This window comes from Rhipicephalus sanguineus, chromosome 1 (genome assembly GCF_013339695.2).
Source record: "Rhipicephalus sanguineus isolate Rsan-2018 chromosome 1, BIME_Rsan_1.4, whole genome shotgun sequence".
Classification (NCBI taxonomy): domain Eukaryota; kingdom Metazoa; phylum Arthropoda; class Arachnida; order Ixodida; family Ixodidae; genus Rhipicephalus; species Rhipicephalus sanguineus.
Genome location: NC_051176.1, coordinates 48787763 through 48808467, shown reverse-complemented (window position 1 = coordinate 48808467; position 20705 = coordinate 48787763). Strand labels below are relative to the sequence as shown.

The window sequence follows — 20705 nt, the reverse complement described above, 5'->3', positions numbered from 1 at the left end:
TGTTCTTGCGCGGACAAGTGGTGATTGCGACTACGACGTAGCTACAAAGTTTTTTTTTTTTTCAAAAAAAAACTTTTCCCGAAGGAAGGGCATGTGTGATAACTGAAGTGGCCGTGCGTGAGGCGAAGTGGCGTAATCGTGTTTGAAGTGCGCGCCACAGAGGCCATCGAAGAAGACGACGCACGAAAATCGGGGAACGTGGTGGTTCGAAGTAGAAGGAGAAGTGAGGCAGACGTGGCTGGAGGTCGAAGAACCAGGGCGTGGGAGCAGTGACCCGTCGGGTTGCGGACTCGAGGTCTCAGCAGGCTCCCACCTGGGGCCCCACCAGCCGTCCTTGCGCTTCGGGCCTGGCGTGGGTGAAACGTCGCCAGGACGTTTCCGCCAGGCGAATCCAGGATCTACGGCAGCGAGCGCCAGCCAGCGTTCGAGAAGGGCATGGCAAACGCCTTGCATGATCCAGGTCAACGACCTCCGCAGTGAGCCGCGTTCTTGACCGCGCCTGTCATCGGACGCACCGTTCTACTCCAGCGTCGGCCGTCCCCTCCCAGCGTCGAGTTTGCCGCCGGGACTTTCCTCTCCGGTGAACTCTTTCTGTCTTTTGTATTAAGCCCTTGTGACTCTTACTCCAGCATTCCAAGCATTTTATAATTGTTTTCTTACTTCATTTATTATTAGACCTTTCTAGTCTTTTGTAAATACATTTTTTTGTGTGATTGCATAAACGGCCTCGTTACTGCCCGATGACGATTAAGTCATCGCGATTCTCCGTACAGAAACACGAGCGTCTTGTCTAGAGCTTTGTCTCGCTATACAGCTCGTTACAGACTGCGTACAGCTGCGTCCCACCGCTCTTCAGTGTTTTCCTTGTCGCTGCGCAACGCGGAACAACGCCAGAACATATCACTGAGATCTATGGTGTCGTTGCATTTATGGTGTCTTGTAGGAGTAGAGAACTCCGGATAAATCTTGTTAATTAACAACGGGGTTGGATAGGCTCTTGTTTGTAAGAGCCTTAGCGTAATGGCCTGAGATCTATTCAGTTTACTGTGCGGAGCGGGCAAGTCCCTGCGGCCTAGGTAGAAGTGCTTGGTTAGCTCGTTGTAAGAGAGGAGGTGATCCTTACAATCCGGAACCTCAGCATCTTCTTGCCTTGTTACTGCACGGTTGGCAAGTTGTCGTGTAGCATTGTGGGCAGATTTGTTGAGGTTCGCGGGAGCACCTCTGATTTCTCCCATATGAGCAGGAAACCAAATGGTCAAGTGCGGTTTGACGACCTTGCCCTCGAGAATTGCCAGGGCATTTCTAGAGATGACTCATTTGGCAAATGCTTGCACGGCTGCCCTAGAATCACTGTGGATTCTGGATCTCTTTGGGTCTAAAAGTGCTTATGCGATGGCTTATTGCTCAGCAATTTCTGATTCTGTGGTGTACGTAGAAGCCGAGCTGATGAGTTCACCTTTGCCGTTCACAATTACCACTGTGAATGCTCGTTTATTGGACATGAAATCCACGTCAACGAATGAGCATTCTTTAGCCTGATTTTTAGCTTGTTCGAGCAGGGCATTGGCTCTGGCTTGCCTTGTGCTCGCATTATGTATGGGATGAACATTCCATGGAACAGGCGTAACTGTGATATTCTCCCGCAGGTCGTTGGGAATTTTGTTGTGGGTATTATCTATTGCTGTAATTGGCATACCAATTCATTAGAGGATGTTCCTTCCTGATAACATGGTGAAGAGTCTATTGAACTGAGCTCTTTCTTGTGCCTCGGCTATTTCTCCGCTCTGTTGTGCATCCCTATGTGCATGCGTCTTTCAGTTTCGGTGTACATAGGTAGTCCAAGAGGTATACCTTGATCACCTTCCTTAAAAATGCATTGAGTTTGTCTCTTTCTGATCTCTGCCACACGTGCATGGCTGGTACGTAGGCGAAGTGACATAGCACAGAGGCGTTGCGTTGTCCACTTTCTTAGCGATACGTTGAATCATTTGATTATTGGAGCCGTTGGCTTTTATCACCAAGCCCAGGACCCGGATAGAATCTACCGTTGGGATGACGCTTCCGCTCATGGTATAGAGCGTTATGTCGTTCTCCCCTGGAGGAATCCATCCCCTAGTTTTGCGGCCTCTTTTCTTAGCAGGAGCTCCGATTTCTTGGGTGAGTATCGGAGTCCCGCTGGGATGAGGTACTCTTCAGTGACGTTTACAGCTTCTTGTAATTTTTCTTCTATTTCTCCGTCGCTGCCTCCAGTATACCCTATCGTGGCGTCGTCCGCATAAATGGTGTATTACATGCCTTCGATGTCTTCCAGTCTCCTGGCGATCGTACCACAGAGATATTGGAAAGAGTGAGCGAGATGACCGCTCCTTGGGGTGTGCCTCAGTTGCCTAGCTTCATTGTATCTGATGTTAGGTTCCCAGCCTTGAGCGCTGCCATCCTTCCACTGAGAAAGGTTTCTACGTATTGATAAAAGTGACTACCCAAACCAAGGTTAGAAATGGTTTTGAGCATAAACGTATGGTGAATATTATTGAAGGCTTTCTCCATGTCTAGTCCCAGTACTCCCCTCGTGTCCCTACTCCTGTGGCTGATTATTTGGTTCTTTAGTAGGAGCATGTCATATTGCGTAGATAGACAATGTATGTGTGAGGGTAAACCTCGTGCTCTCCCAGGTACTGAGATAATCGATTCAGTATTGCATGTTCAGCAACCTTTTCCACGCACGATGTGAGTTAGATCGGTCGTAGATTATCGAGGCCAGGGGGCTTGCCCGGTCCTTGAAATGCTCACCCGTTGTAGTAAATGGCTTGGACTGAACTGGCGTTACTTATTATTTTTTTTGTGAAAATATATGACATTTTTGTTTGGCGCAAATTGGAAAGTTACAGTGAAGGACCAAAAAATTTGAGGATTTTAAGTGTCAAAGCCCCGTCATGATTATGAGGTACGCCGTAGTAGGAGCACGCCAGATTAGTCTTGACCGCCGTTTTTTTTTTTTTTAGCTTGCACCTGAATCCACCCTGGTGTTTTTGAATTTCGCGCCCATCCAAGTGCGGTCGCCGTGGCCGGGTATCGAATCCACACCCTGCAGAATACAATTTCCACAATTTCGTCTGATCTCCACAACTTCATGCCGTCCTTCTCTGATTGCGTGTTTTGCTTCAAGGAAATTAGCTTATTCGGTTCCGCTTGGTTTAATACGGGGAAACTTCAAAATGCTTTTTGCATCTGATAGGTTAATTCATTGGCTGAACATTCATACTGAACAAAGCAGTGACATGGGCCCATTACAAGGCTGATATAAATGTGTGTGTGTGGTGTGTGTGTGTGTGTGTGTGTGTGTGTGTGTGTGTGTGTGTGTGTATATATATATATATATATATATATATATATATATATATATATATATATATATATATATATATATATATATATATTTAGCAGTAACAGTATTTAGTTCAACCGGTCTATCAGAACGGCTCGGATTGGAACGCTATGCTTGTGTGTGTATGTGGCCTTTTCTGACCCCCTTTCGCCCACTGCTGTGCAGGGTAGAAAACCAGTTGCTAGTACCAAGGTAACACTCCCTGCCATAAGCGTGCGCAGGGTTCCCCATCAGGGGGGCAAAGGTTCATCGCAGCGCCCCCCCACCCTACTAAGTCAATGTATGGGGCAGATTTTGCCCCCCCCCCCAGCTTAGGTGACTAGAAGGGTCAATGTACGGGGCAGATTTTGAGCCCCCTTCCTAGGTGATTAGGGGGGGGGGGCCTGCCCCCCCTGTGCGCACGCCTATGCTCCCTGCATTTCCTTTTCATCTACTTCTCTCTGTCTCTGAATAAAAATAAGAAGGCGAGGACACCGACCACAAAGAATAAACAATATATTGACGTTTGGCACCCAGAACGGGAGCCTTGTTCACAATAATTTTTTTTTAGTTTTTCTGGTGTGAACGAGGCTCCCGTTCTGGGTGCCGAAATGTCAATACATCGTTCATCCCTTTCTGGTCGGTGTCCTCGCCTTTTTATTTTTATTCAAAGATTCTTCCCGACCAGACTGGTGTCCGTCGAAGCCTTGATTTCATCTCTCTGTATATATACTACTATCATGCCCCTTGTTAATTGTCAATAAAACAAAAAAGAAACTCCCACCCCACTATAAGTTGTTTTATACACTAGATTATGGCATGATTATGACAACACGGTAAATGATTGCGTCATACTTTAGAGGATATTTTCCCCTTAATATTATTGCTGTTTTTGCTGATTTGAAGCAACAAACAGGATGCATTGATATTACGTTGTTAGGGTAACATGACTCGATTATATCAGGTTAGCATTAAAAAAAGTTATCTTTATGATCTAGCGGGGCCCAAAGCGAACCGCGCAGCAATCATACATGCATTTTAGGAAAAACTAAATTTCAAGCTAATCTTGCCATGTTACGAAAGAAATGTTTATAGTTTACGGAGCACCTTAGTATGCTCTGTCAGTGCATAAATTATTCATTTTGTTGCAGTGAGCGCGGCATATACTTAATATTGCATCAGTTGATCATTAAAAGTGCTCAGTTATATTTGCAAAGGAAAGTCCTCGCACGTATTGCCCTGGAGTCAGACCATCTTGAACGAGGGAAAACACGCTCTTTACTCAAGAAAGAGCAATAGTTATTGCAAGAGGCATGCCGTAAGATGTTTGCAATAAATAAACATTCAATACACGTGGGTGTCGGTCCAACCTGGTAAGAAGAAGCAAACTAGTGACACCAGTTTTCCTGCAGCACTTCGTAGGTTTCCTTTGTTGAGACTTACAGGATGCGTGTGCATGCTTAAAAAGAGAAACGGGGGAGGGGGTCTCTTTTCATTACAAAATTTTACATTTCAGATCGCGTGAAAGCTTCATTTCATATGTATACCAGGTATACCTATTGTAAATTATTTTTGGAACTTCGGATTGATTTTGACCATCTTAGATTCCATCAAGAAACCTCAGTCCATGTGCACGAGCGTTTTTTCTCCCTTTGTTCTCGTGCTTTTTTGTTTTGTTTTTGAGTTTCGCCTCCATGTCGAAAGAGGCCGCTGTGGCCTGTGCCCCAAAGGACTGTGGGACGCCTCGCGTTGGGTGCTCACGGGAAGACGAGAAATGAGGCTGTAAAGGGCGATATGGGATGGGCAGGTTTTGAGGCGAGGGAGGCTCCGAGCAAAATAAGGTTCGAAGAAAGGCTAAGGAATATGAAGGAGAGCAGATGGGCAGAGAAGGTGTTCCGTTACTTGTATAGGAAGAGCGTGGACACACAGTGGAGAAAAAGAACTAGGAGGCTCACTAGTAAATATACGGCTGGTAGTGTAAGCAGTATGTCAACAAAGAGCGTTAAACGAAAAGTCAGAGAGGCGGAGAGGTTTTACTGGATGGCAGCTATGGAGAAAAAACCGGCTTTGAGTAACTACCGAAAGGGCAAAAATGAAATAAGGAGGTAGGCATTTTACGACAATTCAATTGGAAGCGCTTTACTGTCTGAAGCGAGATCGGGTTGCCTTAGAACGGGTAGTTATATAAAGCGAGATTCAGTAAAGAAGAAGAACAATGCACGTGCTGCGGGGAAGATCAGGAAACGGCGGAGCATGTTCTGATTGAATGTGGAGACATCCACCCAGGTGTACGTTTGGGCACGAGCCTACACGACGCCTTGGGTTTTAGAGACAATGGAAAGCTGAACACACCCGCGATTGAAATAAGTAAGAGACGGTTAGAGTATTGGTGGCAGAAAACTAGAGAGAAAGGACAAAAATAAATAATGGGAAAAAATAAGGACATTCTGTCGTAAAGGGCACAGAACGGAGCTGAAAACTTAAGGTTTTTTTTTTCTTCTGCAGTAAAATAGTTTTAATTGAAGTAAAGACACTAGGCCAACGCTAAAAAAAAAGAGTAAAGGTTTTTTTTTTTCGAGCCTGGTGGCACACTTGTCACCGCCCCGTTATAAAGGGGACGCTCATAGCATCCATCCATCCAGCGCGCGACCTCCAGCTCAGCATGGCAACACCGTAGCTACTGTCATAGGCGTGCGCACAGGGAGGGCAGGGGGGGCGGCCGCCCCCCCTAATAACTTAAGTTGGGGGGGGCGCAAAATCTGCCTCGTACATGGACTTACAAGGGGGGGGGGGCGCTGCGATGAACCTTCGCCTCCCCTGATGAGGAACCCTGCGCACGCCTATGGCTACTGGGCTGCCATGGCGGGTTGTCATCTAGATCGAACGATGACAAAGTTAGTCACTGCTATTGCTGATGCTCTAGATTAACACGGAAAGATTGACAAGTTCGCTCGTTAGCATATTTAGTTGAACACGCGGTGCGGCACAGACGAGGGACGAGACGAGCGCTTGTGTCCCGTACAACTGTTTGTTCCTCGTCTGTGCCGCGCTGCACGTTCAAGCAAATATGATGCTCTAGAGTGGTACTTTTACTACCGAAGCGAGATCACATGTGCAGAACTTGTACTTCGGATATTAGCAGCGTAGCAACAAATCTTCCCTCTCAGGATGGCACTTGGAGCAACTACTATTCAGGTGCCACGTTTGTACCTTACGAGTCATTTTCCGCTGAATGTCCAATCTTTCTGACTACTGCGTTGTACTTCATGTAGAATATGTTCGTAGTCATTTCTTTTTTAAAGACGATAGTCTTTCTTGGGGAACTTAAACGCCGAAATTTTGGTCTGTCTTTCTGTCTGTCCTTCTGTCTGTCCTTCTGTCTGTCTTTTTTGTTTGTCGGCACGTCCCTCGATTCAGCCACTCGGCCAAAGTTGAACCACTTGCCCAAGGGCCAGCCATCGTGAACGGCTGACTAAGTTCATACTTGTGTACATTGTTGATCAAAAAGCAAACATTACGCATATCTGAGGCGCAACATCACTAGGTAAGTATTAGACGGTGTGTTCCTTTAACAGAAAATACATAGATACGCAATTTTAAAGACCTTGATGGTATGCGTTTAACGTTGAGACTTAAAAGATTGCCACAGCTGAAGCGATCAGCGGTCCAAGCCGAGCAAGCGCGAGCGCCAACAACAACCGTCTTCGTCTTCTTCTTTCGCAGGCGTTCTTGTCTGCGCCCTACCATGTTACAAATCACTCCCCCGCGGAAAAGGAGCCATCCTGGCGACCTAAGGAACAGGTACAACTGGTGGGTCATAATGCGGCTTCAGTCGATCGACGTGAACAGTCTCGCGGCCGCGACGACGGCGGTTCGTAGATGATTGAACAGGCTCAATCATATAGTTAACTGGGGATGCTTGACGTAGGACACGGTAGGGGCCTTCGTACTTCGGGACTACCAGCCCGCAACACAGCACTCATGTTTCCCGACGTATTGCCAGATGGCCCATATCTCACGCAGCGCCTCTTCTATCGTCTTTAGACGACATTTGCAGCGAAGCACGCAGATACGCGGCCAATTTTTTTATTTGTAGCCCGATGAATGTCTGACTCAAAATCTTCCTCTTGGCTTCTTAGTGGCTGATGAATTATAAGGAAGTGGGGTGGGGGGAGAAAAAAAATGCTACAAACAGCTTTCAGTATGTGGCTTTCAAAATCCTAACATGTTTCATCATTTTAAGGATGGGTGAGCTTTCTATAGGCGAGCTTTGTCTATCAAAAGAGCACTGCTCAATATATCTGGTAAAGCGTTACAGAACAAACAGCCAGTTAATGCCGAAATAGGTGACAGAAAGCAGACATTGTTGCAGTCTTATCCGTATTATAGAAAACTGTTTGCGATATTGATAAAACTCGAGGCGTATGTACGCCTTAGCTGCCACATGGTTGCGCGTCACTCCCTTTTGTTCTTAAGAAAGCGATTTCATCTGCCAAGAAAAGCACACCCTTCCGCTTCTGAAATGCATCGCCTGCTTCCGTCTTGGTCGCTTCCTGAGACATATCCTTCCAGATGACGGCAGAAGGTGCTGACATCACCAAGTTAGCCCTTGAAGCGCAACAACTATAAGGAGAATGTACCCGTCACTAAATTTTAACAATTTATTTCGTTATGAAATGAAACTAGACATTTGTAATAAAGGTTATCTCTAACTGTACACAAATAAAGTATACTAGAGACTAAATCTGGCTCTCACTGCATTCCCAATCTTTGCTTGCAGGGTTTTAGCTTGTGGTAGTGAGTATACTATACCTGCGTCACCCGGCTAGATGCTTGACTCCCTGATTGCTGATCCTCCAATTGGTTCTTTTACCATGCACGCGAATGGACGGCCTCCGGTCGTGAAATACTATCTTTAAGTGGCTTGTTTGTCCTGACCCTGCCCAGCTGCCTATTTTTCGGCGTTACCGCTCGGCCATCGAAGCCTGTACTGTTCACCTTGAAAACGGTCAGTGCAACAGAGGCGCTACGAGCGAATCGCGCGTGCCGCGATCTCAGCTCCACCCGGCGCCGCGCAGGGAGAACGAGAACAGTGCCACGCTGGAGTCGCACGGCCACTTAGGAGAACCCACACGGCTAAATGAGCGAGCATCACTGCAGGCGCAGCATCCCGCTGAGCGGTGGCCCGCACGCGAGAATTCGGCCAGCCGAAAAATAAAGATGGACAAGAAGCACTTCGAAGGTCACCTGTCCACTTCTCTTTCCTTCCCCCTCCATTTGGTACGTAAGCTATCTCGGCATTTCGGTTTTGTAACTGCCGGTTCGGTTGTATTTAGTTCATGCACGTGCTCGCTTCTCGTCTGCATGGTCCAGTACTGTTTGTTTATTTCTTTCGTCCTCCATCGCCTTCTCTCCCGGAGTAGTCTGAGTCAGGTGCGACACGTGGGGGCACCCCTATATCAACTGGCGCCATCTTAACCGCACGAAGGTTGCCCGTTTTTGTCGTTTGTTTTTTTAATCTTCTCAGCGCCTGTTTCCGCTCACTCTCTTACATACTCAGTGACTGCACACGGGTCGTCCGCTTTCACACTGCGGGATACCTGGTGCAAGCCAGGGGGCTAGTGTTCCGCGAAATCGGCTGACGACTCCGTAGCCTCCGGCTGCACGCATGGTCGGCCGACCAGCAGCAGCATCTCCCCCTCCCACAACCTCCCGACATTTTGAGCAAGCCCAGTGTACCTTTCGTGCACTCTCCGCAGCCCTCGCTCAACGCACAACCCTCCTTCTCGCCTCCTTCCCGGGTGATTTCGCTTCCGAGAGGGTTGTTGCACCGGACGCGGGCACTTTGAGTCGCCGTGTGCGTGGTTCGCTCTCCGGCCTGGGAAACACGGCCCGCTGCAAGCGTGTCGCTGGCCCCCACGGGCCGACCGCCCGCTCCACGGGCCTCGTTATAAAAAGCGGCTTTCCAACTCTGCCCGGCTACAATCCGCTGCTGAGCTCTCCAGACAGCTGACACCACCGCCGACATGAGCCGCCTGGTAAGCAGTGAATGTGGCTTCGTCCTCCCGAGTGCTCGATTGATGCTTGTGGGAAAACGAGTCGAGGTTGACACACTGTTTAGCATGCGACCGATAATACGAGCTCACGTGTGTCGCCTGGGCTCCGATTTGTCGCCGACGGGGGTAAGGGCAAAGACAGATGCGCAAAGCAGGAAAGGGAATGTGGTCGCTGTCAATACGGGCTTGTTTGGATGTTTATACTTCACTACAGTCCCGTGACGTTGGCTAATGGTACCCATTTGTCACTGGGAGCGAAGATCGCATCTCGTATGCGATGTTTTGGGGTGTTTATTTCCGCCAATAATTTACGTAGTGGTTCGTGTGGTTGAACAGTTTGTGGCAGATAAACTAATCTTGGTTCATTGATAGCCTGAATGTAGACCACACACGTTTGGGTGGGCTCATTTGAGCGGCGTTAATACATATTAATGTGCGAATTTGTTTGAGGGATCTTGTTTGCTTTTCAATTCGAAAGATACGCGATTTTGCCCTTGTAACTCAAGATTAGAACGGACGGTTTTATAATGACGACTTTCCATGTCACATTAGTAATTCAGCGGTATAGAACCAGTCGTCGTCGAGCTGTTATGGCGATGATCTAGATTCTTGACTACAGTGATGTATTTTTAAAACGTGTGAGAAAAACAGCGCTTACGAAACGTAGCCGTAAGTAAAATTTAGGCGAATGCAAATCTTAATGCAACATGATTGCCAATTTGTGTAAGTCACTTCATGTCTTGCATGCCATGCTGCAGGTTTAAGTTGATTTTGGAACGATATATCACTGTATATACTACGCAGAAATATAGTTCGCGTAAACAACGTCGGCTTTTGTCAAAACCGCACGACCTGTCCTCTTGACCAAAGCCTTCGCCTGAATTCCATAACTGTACTCAATTTCTTTTTTATCGTGATGTCAATGACTCTTCTCTGACTGGCCGCTTTACTTCGGTACAAGGTCTTTTTATTGCGTCTTCGCTTGCGGCAGAGGCTGGCAGGTGACCACGTGCTGCGAAGTAAGCCATGGAAGACCTATATTCATGCTCATTGCTGGCTTTATTTATAGCCTTCAGTGCTCATTTCAAAGCCTGAAGTTGTGCCGACTTATAGCAAAATGCATTAGCGTATCTCAATGCGGCAGACCTCAAAGCTGCACATTGAAAGGGTTTGCAGCGCAAGCACGGTAGTTCTGAAGGAAAGGTTTAAAAGCAAGGAACGGAAACCAAAGAGGGACGACACGCTTTCCGTTCCTCGCTTTAAAACCTTTCCTTCAGCACTACCTTGCTTGCGCTGCAAACCCTTTCAATATGCATTTTAACCAATTACTAGCCGAAATAGCCGTTCTTCTTCAAAGCTGCCAATTTTCAGTGCAGTCATAACCAAGTTCTTTTACCATTGTCATGGCTGGTATTTACATTAAATTGAATTCTGCGTGTTACGTGATAAAATCGCCATTTAATTATAAGGTATGCCGTGGAGGAGACTTTCGCATTAGATTTGGCCACCTGGGCGTCTTTAATGATGGTTCACTTTAACTGCTAAGCTCGAAGTCTTGGAATCGTACATAGGACCTCGAGCTTAGTACCCTACGCCATAGCCACTGATATGTAACAATGATCGAAATATGTACTAGAGATATAGAGTCCCTGGTATTAAACTTCAACTTGAAAGTCCATGCAAACCATGTAAGTAAATTTAAAGCATCTTTCTTCGATTAACACTGCTCTTCTGTTGTTGTTCTGTAGCTGCCCTACGCTGTCTTGTTGGCCCTCCTGGGTCTCACCCTGGCTGCCCCAGCTGAAGAAGTGGCGCCAGCAGCTGAGGCTCCCGCTGAGGAGGCCAAGCCCGCTCCGGAAGGCGACAAGGCGGTTGAGGGACGCACAGGCTTCTACCCGGGCTACGGCGTGGGAGCCTACGGTTCTGGCTTCAACCGCGGTGGAAGCTTTGGCCTCGGAGGCTACGGAAACGCTTACGGAAACGGTGGCTTTGGCTACAACTACGGAGGCACCAACCGCCGCGACTACGGCAATGTGCAGACCTACGGAGATCGCGAGACCTTCGGCCTTGCCCAGAACGCCGGCGCCAACCGCCGCTACGGACAGGGCAGCTCCGGAAACGCTTACAACAACCAAGCTTACGGCGCAGGCGGCAACCGCTACGGCGTGGGGTACCAGGGCGGCTACCTTGGCTAGTAACCCAAAGGTGCGAACGACCGTTACGGTCTCGTTCTTTCAACGACGCGTATTTGGTCATCAATATGCCCTAGCATACTACAGTTGCTGTCACCGTCTTTGGTCTCTGTCTACTTCGCTGGTACTATCTAACCTGAGCAATGATATCATGTAAACTGCTGCCATGCTACACTTAATGCTTACTTCATAATCTCTCGTAAGCATGACAATTTGCACGCGAAGAACGCGGCAATAATTATTATACTTTTGCAGAAACGTTCTGTGCAATGTATCTGTGGCATGCTAGGTGGTATTGCAGTTACAAATTATGTTTCACTCGAAGTACAAATTCATTTGTATATAATAATGCAACTGTTATTACATTAACAGAGCTTCTTTTGTCAGCACTTCTATTTGTTCATTCCTAACCGTAATTTATCTGTTGTTTCTTTTCAGAATTTACACGAACGCTTTCTGCTTTCATCACTTCACTCTCGCCTGTCTATGCATCGCCTAATATGCAACGGAATCGCCTTGATCGGCAAAGAAGGAAATAGGAACCATTCAGCTTGGTAGATCATAGAACAGCACGTATAATAGTATACATCTCAATTGAAAAAAAAGCATCGATGGGCATTAGAAGGCATCTTCCGAGGCCTTCAGTAAGAACACTCTTTCTTGTCCCAATGAACAGAGATGTCATGAATCAATTGAATAAAAAAAGACTATTTATTTTCCACAAGTGCTGGAGTTCCCCGAGTGCATTTTCTTGAAAAACCAAGTTCGGTTACTTTGAAGATTTTCTAGATATCATGAAAAGTGTCACAGTGGTTACAATATTAGCTTCGTTCTTTATTTCTGTGTAGCATCGTACACGAAGGACAGTAAAACTAATAGTTCTGATGGTATAGGTAATGCAGCAAACATTGTGATCTTGATAGTTGCAAGGCACGAATCAGTAACTGTTGAGGTATTGCACCTGTCATTGTCCCTTGTGTCGCGGTGCGTTTAACGCTGCCTAGTAATAATTGTTGGGGTTTAATGTCCCAAAACCACGTTATTTAACGCTGCCTATAGAGCCGCAGAAGTATACAGGGTGCTTCAAGAACTGTGTCCGAAGATCCTAAATAATAAAGAATGTGCAACATTCGCTCGCTGCCTTCAGGATTTTTCTGCAGCGGCAGACATCTTAAGAGGACCATATACATCAATTGCGGCAGCAAGCATCGAAGTTAAATTAATTAGTTTTCAATTATTGAAGAGAGGCGGTCGGGCCAAATGAGAGAATTGAAGTCCTTCCTGCGAAGAGCCCACTGCCGCCTAGAGATTTCGAAAAAGCGGCCTTGGTAATTATTGCGGAAAAATGAAACCGGCCAATTTCATCGGCGAAACCAAACGAGGAAAAGCTGCTGCTGTCATGCTCTTCCGAGACGTTCAGAATGAGGGAGCGTCGTAAAATCAATCATCAATCGACTTCGTTCCGTGGGTGTGTGGGCTTTGCTTGTAAACGCATGGCGCATATACGGAATGCAGAACAACTAACGCCACTGCAAACGTTGTCGTGAACCATGACGTCATTCTGGTCATCTGCTAGTTGCGCTTACCTCCGATTTGGTATCAGTTATGTCGGTAAATCTGTTCGAATTTCATTACTGTGCGATAATTACCAGAGGTCGCTTTTTCGAAATTTCAAAGCGGCGGTGGGCTCTTCGCAGGAAGAACATTAATTCTCCTATTCGAGCAGACCGCCTTTCCACACTAATAAAAAAACTTAATTCATTGAATTTCAATCATTAGTGTCGTAATTCATGCATCTAGTTATCTTAAGATGTCTGCCGCTACAAAAAAAAAAACTATATGAAGACAGGGAAAAAATGGCACTTTTCTTAGTGTTGATGATTTTCAGACACATTTCTTGAAACACCCTGTATACGTGCAACTATATTAACGCATTAGCGGACACTCGTTATATGCCAACATATAACCACCTCAATGTGACTTGCACTCATTAACGCGAGTAACCAAAAATATGAAAATGCACCTAGATGACTCAAATTGAAAATTTAATTATTTTATTACACTATCAATCGTCATCTTCAATAAATCTTTAGGACACTTTAAAATGTGTTCCTACAACAAAGGCTTACTGCACAAACTCTTTTTTTTTTTTCGCATAGTAAATCTGGTGCAGTGGGCATTATTGAACCCGCAGCCATTGAACCAATTCGTATTTTAGTGGTTCTTTAAGTCAGCAAAGTAAAGCGAGTCTGGGTGAGTGGAGCCATTGTCTCTTGGATTTTTATTTTCGAATTAAGGCGTATAGACTAGAAAAAGAGAAGAGGAAAAAATTTAGTTTCCAGGAGATGTAGGTGAGTACCTAAAAGTTGATTCGCCAAAATTCTCTGTTTGAACATTTTATGCAAAAAGAGGGTCTTACCAATTTAGAATTCACTGGTTGAACGGGAAAAAGATCACTAAAGTCGAGGCGAGCAAAGATTCGCAACTGCCCGCACGTTAATTGGTATGCTTCAGCGACACTCTAACAAACGAATATACAACGTGGAAGGAAGCGTTGTATAATAGGCCTTCCACATCTATGAAAGGGCAGAAGTTACTTCATTATAACTAGATCGTTAGACTAGCCTCGCATATTTCCGTACTCATCTCAGTTCTAATGGCTAGATACATCACAGAACATTATTTTTAGCGATACGTGATGCGTACAAACGAAGGACACGCCCATACGAAACCAAAGCGCTTTTACCAGCTCTTATAAGGATCGCATGAACACGCACATCAGAGGGTGGAATCTTCTGCACACGCGCACGCGATACGCATCTATCGTAAGAGTACGCCTTTCTATGATGTAAAAAAGTGATAAGCTGCTATGATGTAAACAAATGAGTCTCAATCTGGCATATCTCGGTGATATGTAGCGTAGGACATGTTTGTGTTCCCCAGTTAGCGACTCATAAACTCGCGTTCTACGTGCCTCCTGCGGTTAAAAGGTCGCTCGAACTCCGCCGCCTTGGCCTTGAGCTGTGTTGACTAAAACTACAGCGCTAATTATGTACGCATACAAAACACCAAGCTCAAGAAAGTGGATTCATGACTGACCGGGGGGGGGGGGGGGTAGCTAAATTGGTTAAGCGGGATGCGCATTATGAGGAGAACGTGAATGCATGTCCCTCCCGAGGGAATGTACCGTTTGTTGTGTATAATTTCCACGTGCCTTGTCATTCCCGTATTTCAATTAAAACGCAACAGTTAGCATCTTTTGTCCTTTCTCAATCTTCGTAAGCAGTCGCCTGATATGGTTGCATTAACAAACAATCCGTTTGAGATCCTGTTAGTTCTATGACGCCTTGCAATAAGTTTCGTATTTTGTGCAAAAAAAAAAAAAAAAACACTGAAACGAAATGAAATGTTCGTTAGAGCGCAATATACCTGCCCCTCGTCTGGAAGGACTTGTTTTTGGGCGAGTTGGTGTGTCCCCTGGCCCCCGTCCCCACCTCGCTATGAAAAAAAGCCCTTTTGTACGAATATAATTTGCAGCCGCAAACCGTTTGTTACAAAACATATTAATGCTTTACGCTAATTAATGAGCCACGGTAACGTCAAAAAATGAAAGCAACTTATTTGTAATGTGAGTATTGGAAGCAATTGTTAGTGAATTTCTTTCCAGCGCTTTAATTGACGCTTGTGCACTGTCACGGGACAAAGTTAAACGCTCCTATCACGTATTCCACTTTCCGTACTTTGTATCGCTGATTATTTATATTTCCGATATCGACAGTGGACTCCTAAGTTGCAGACTTTAAAAAAATAGGTAAATTCCCATCACATATAATAAAGAAGGTAAAATGAATTAACGATTGTGTTTAGGAACAACAATTCACACTTTTGTTAGTAAACTTAGTCGAACAGTGTTTGTTCAGTTCGATTGGCATGATACCCATTTTTCTACCTCTATTATGCCGCGCTTGAGCTACGCAATCCACAGCCACCTGCCACAAGACAGCGCATCTGATGTGGTAGAAATTTCTAGTTGATTTCTTTTTACAAGCGAGTCAAACCGCGCGGAAGCCAAGCACACTTACAAAAGATGAAGTGATGTTTGTTATGCATGGTCGATGTGTGCGAGAGGCCGCCCAGTTTGATCGCGGCCGCGGCGGTTGCATTTCGATGGAGGCGAAATGTTAGAGGCCCAAGAACTGTGCGATGTCAGTGCACGAACACCAAATGGTCGAATTTTCCGGAGCCATCCCCTACGGCGTCCTTCATAATCATATCGTGGTTTTGGGGGCGTTACACCTCAGACATTATTATTAATGTGTGCGACATACACGCAGTTTCGTTTTCTCTTCAGTGTAAACGTTTAGCGGTCAGCCGCAGATCCATATTGTTTCTGCGGGAGCCTCATATTAAATGTGTTATTTTATGGCCCGAGCGTAGTAAGAGTCAGCTTTTGTCAGCGCCCACCCGTAAGATACGATAGCTTTACCTTGATGCTTGCTGTCTGTTCCACTAATGCCAGTGCACGTACGTACAAGGTCATGGAATTCACACAGCTCGATCCTCACAACAGGAACCCCGGCATGTGCACTAGCAATGTCCATGCCATCAGCGGAAGCCAGAACGCCGCCCTGGATGAAGCAGAGCCGATTGAGCAGAGCGTGGCGTTGCCACCGATTGGCTTCGTCGTTCTTGCACTCAAACGCACGGCGCGTCCATGGTTGGCGCGTCTCTTGAGGCCTTCTAGCGTTCCATGCACGAACCGCGTATACAACATCGATAGCAGCACAGCCTGACGGTGACAGCACAAAGAAAACCGACTTCTAGAAAGCTCTGATATGCTGCCATTTATATACGCCGGTAGCCGACAGCGAGATTGTAACGGTTTTTTATTCTATGCCAAATCGGCATTCCGATAAATCGCCTTTTGATTTTCAATATCCACATAAACATGAAGTACATAGTACGAATCAAACTATGACATCGTCCAGCGACTCTGTAACAGGCATTTTAGACGTGAAAGCATGAAAAAAAAAGTGAAATTCTATGTAATAATATCACGGTACTGAACACGGCAGGAAAGAAAAAGAAGTGTTTGTCATGTTTCTGTATTGTTTGCGGTACTTGAATTTGACTTTCATTTTTTTATTTTGCAGACATTTCACGCTATACATTGGGCTTCATCTCCTTGGTCTAATTTATTTGTTGTAGACTTGGCTCTTCCAAAGCCATTACGGTGCTTGGCATTAGATAATTTCACCACGAGACTTACGTTTATTCATGCATGTTGATTTACATATGATGACCAAGCAATGTCTGCCTCGTTTGTGGGCAGTGTTGTAGGTTTTAAAAAAAGAAAAAAAGAACTAAATGCCATTTACACTAAAAAAAAAAAGAAACGCCTTACCCTTCTACGTTACCTAAAATTAGGGTAACGCACTACCATAAAAGAAGGAAAAAAAAAAAAGCAATGAACATTACATTATCGGTGCTTCACAGAAATTTTAGCAAGTGCATGCTCACTGCAGGAACTGAAACAAAGATAATCAATTTCATAGAGGTCATATTTTACATACAGCTTATGGCAGAAAAAGCTTTTACCCGAAACACTAATTTACCGAGAAAACAATTGGCAAATGCGCGGGACTTTAGAAATATGAGTGGCGTATGGTTTTGTGCCTGTAACGTTACATCTGATGACTTCCCACTTTGTGGCATATGGAGAAGCCACTTTGTCAACTTGAAATTAAACAAAAGATAACACTTGAACATCAACGCTAATTCTGAAAAAAAAAAATGGTGACCTGAAAAAATGCTCGGAGCGCTTTTAATACCAAGATAAAGGTGCGAATGCTGCATCAATAAAATAATCTTAGCACACACAAGCAAAACTTCTTTTTAAAGTCTGTCAAAGTCATTTGATTATTCTGTAGTGTACACTGAAATGGTAAATAGGAAAATATATAGACGAGCGTCCCATAGCCGAAGACGGCACCGGGACCCTCGGTTAATCATAGTTAAGAAGAAGTTAAAAAAGAAAACAGCGAGCTGGTGAACCAAAAACAAGGAAACGATTAAAATACAACGAATATCTAATAGTTTCATTTACACGTGTTAAGACATACGGGCAAAGTACCTACTGGCAACTGCATACAACTAATAAAACACTAATCATAGCACAAATGATGTAGTATTGTCAAGATCGGAAACAAGGAGCTGTATAAGTGGCAATATTCTGAAGGAGGTAAATTTAGATTTGCAAGTAAAAAATCTTAATAGCATGTTTGAATTCATGAAAAGATGATGAAGTTTTGATAGTTAAGAATAAAGCATCCACAGTTTTATGACCTTGAATGTCGTGGTTATTTTGCCGTAGTTAGTATGCATACAATAGGCAAAATAAAGTTAGAGCTATATGCATACCGGGTATTACTGTTATTATTAACATATCTGGAATCAATAAATTCGTATGAGAGCTGCTTATTAAGTAATTTATGAAACATAATAGTGAGATGATAGCTATTCAAGCCAGTTATATGTAATATGTTGTCACGAAGCAATGGAAACGCAGTGGTGAAGAAATTGCTATTGGTGATGATGCGAATTTCTTGGTTTTCTAAGTGCTGAATAGATGATAAATGGCAGTGATACGTATTATCCCAGGAGACAATGCCATAAATGATATGACTGTGAATGAAGGCGAAGTGTAATGCTATATATGTAATAATGTACTTTTGGAGAAATATGATTTTGATGTAATTAGTGGTCTTATACCGAAAGTACATTTTTCTTTAATGAAAGCAATGTGTTAAAGGGACACTAAAGGCAAATATTAAGTCGACGTTGATTGTTGAAATAGTGGTCCAGAAGCCTCGTAGTGCTACTTTTATGTCAAGGAAGTGCTTCTTTTGAAATAAAATCACGTTTTAGCGGCCCTCATCGCGTTAGCGCACTTCAAATCACCCGCCTGAAATCAGACTTCCATACGTCACTGCTGCCGTGCCCAACGTTGCCCGCCTTTACTGCGCGGCCACCGACACCAGTAGCAGCAGAGTGAACGTAGCGGGACCCATAGCAGCAACAACGGCCATCGAAGCTTGCCGCAATCGCCGCAGTGGATGTGGACGGAGAACTTGACAACGAGCTCACTCTCGGACTCGGGAAATACCGATGGAACGGCGCTGGGGCAAAGACTTGCTCGGATGGGCACATTGAAAGCCTTGACCAAGTTGCGGTTGGTCGCGTAATCCTCCGTACGAAAGTGCAGCGAGCACACAGGCAAAGTTTTTGACTGTTTAGCACACTGGCGCAATGGCATGACACCAAGACACTTCGAGCGTAAGGGTTCATTCCGCGGCAACCAGTGAAAAGACACATTGGTTTCCTTGCTGTAGCACTGGCGTTGTGCACAATTCGGATATCACATGCATGCGGCATTTTGTCGAACTTTGTCAGAGCGACCTTCACGAGCGCGCAAAACACACGCGTCAGTACGCGATCCCGAAACTACCACTGAGACGCGACCGCGTGAGCGAAGCAGGGCGCCGGGCGAAGCGCAGTTCGGCGAAAACGGAACCTTTGAACCACGCGCGCCGTTCCCCATGGCAACGCCACAGAGGTTCTTTTTTCCATGAATCAAACGGAAACGAACAAACAGCATTTTATTACGTCTTTTGATGCACGGAAGGTTCTTTTTTTATTGCTACTAGTTTGATTACCAGTGATTTATTGTAGGCAGACTCTCACATGTCATCGAAATCACTTCGAAAATGTCCCACTCGTGGCGCTCATCATGTGATACATTTAGCTTAATTTCTCGGTAAGTAGGGCACTGCTGTTGATAATATTGCCGTTTTAGAAGTTGTCATACATTGAGCTTTCACTCTGACATAAATTGTTATTTGCCTTTAGTGTCCCTTTAAGAAAACTTTAGGTTAGAATCTAATTTGATGCCCAAGAAAGATACACAGTTAGAGTCCTTGTCTTTATTTGCCCACTTTAACCTGCATAATTACCACTGAAATAGCGTGCTTACGCAAACGTGTTGTCGGTCAGCTTTGGCAGCTCAGCAATTGACTAATCACAAAAGTAGCCGTTGATGCAGACAGAAAGAAGCAAAGTTTAAGTTTAAAGAAACCTTCATTAACAGCGCTAGAATATTTACAGAGACAACGATCGCAACACCTTGTAGTAAGTAACCACTTCTCTAGCCCCGTTTCAGTAACGTCAGTCGTGTCACAGTGATCCCTTCTGGGCCGGCTGCTATTCTTAATCTTTGAAGACAACACATTTGCATGTATCCTGTAATTTACGTATGTTCGCCGATGACAGATTCCTGTACCACAACGTACTAAGCATTTCTTATCAGAGAACCTTAGAGGATGACGTTTCCAATATTTCACAATGATGAGCCTAAATGATAATAAATGCAAAAGCACGTCTTTCGTTCCGAGCCTGAGTTCTGTCACGTTTTTGTGCGCAACTAAGAGCTCACCTCTGGAGTCAACTAATACATGCAGTTATCCTGGAGTTACTGTGTCAAACAACTTTATCTGGCCTACCCATATTAATGGTATCCTTTCAGCCTCTAACATGATTTCTGAAACATCACCCGTGGAGTGCACAGGAATACGTTAGGTTGCTTGCCTACACATCACTTGTAAGCCGCTTCAAGCATACCTCGTCGATGTTCTGAATCAGTCCTGTTAGCTGTTAGCATCACTCGGTGCAGGCCGTGCCGTAATGTTTGGGAAGCTTCGCGATTGTTTCATAATAAATGCGAAGCATTTCTTAGCGAATCTTCGGCACTTTGAGCGTATCTATCTATCTATCTATCTATCTATCTATCTATCTATCTATCTATCTATCTATCTATCTATCTATCTATCTATCTATCTATCTATCTATCTATCTATCTATCTATCTATCTATCTATCTATCTATCTATCTATCTATCTATCTATCTATCTAGCCGCCTACGTCTGGGTGCTCTCATGATCACCTCCTTAACTTGGTGTAGACCAAAACTCGCATGGGAGCGTAAGAGGATTTGACTAATATGACTGTCGGGTCACGACATGAATAACGTGACAATCC

General features: G+C 45.0%; 2 protein-coding genes across 2 annotated transcripts in view; both read left to right on the top strand.

Annotated features, from left to right (window-relative positions):
* Positions 1 to 9377, top strand: part of LOC119386048 (zinc finger BED domain-containing protein 4-like) — an 11637-nt gene extending 2260 nt beyond the window's left edge. Inside the window, exon 2 of the mRNA XM_037653429.1 lies at positions 9124 to 9377. Coding sequence (XP_037509357.1) covers positions 9124 to 9377 — 254 coding nt within the window. The remainder of the gene's footprint in view (positions 1 to 9123) is intronic.
* On the top strand, positions 9193 to 12336 carry LOC119390994 (keratin-associated protein 19-2). The gene is made up of 3 exons (XM_037658701.2): positions 9193 to 9402; positions 11169 to 11625; positions 12051 to 12336. Exons 1-2 carry the CDS (start codon positions 9391 to 9393, stop codon positions 11613 to 11615), a joined length of 459 nt encoding a protein of 152 aa, XP_037514629.1. The 5' UTR covers positions 9193 to 9390; the 3' UTR covers positions 11616 to 11625; positions 12051 to 12336.
* Positions 12337 to 20705: the final 8369 nt, after the last annotated feature.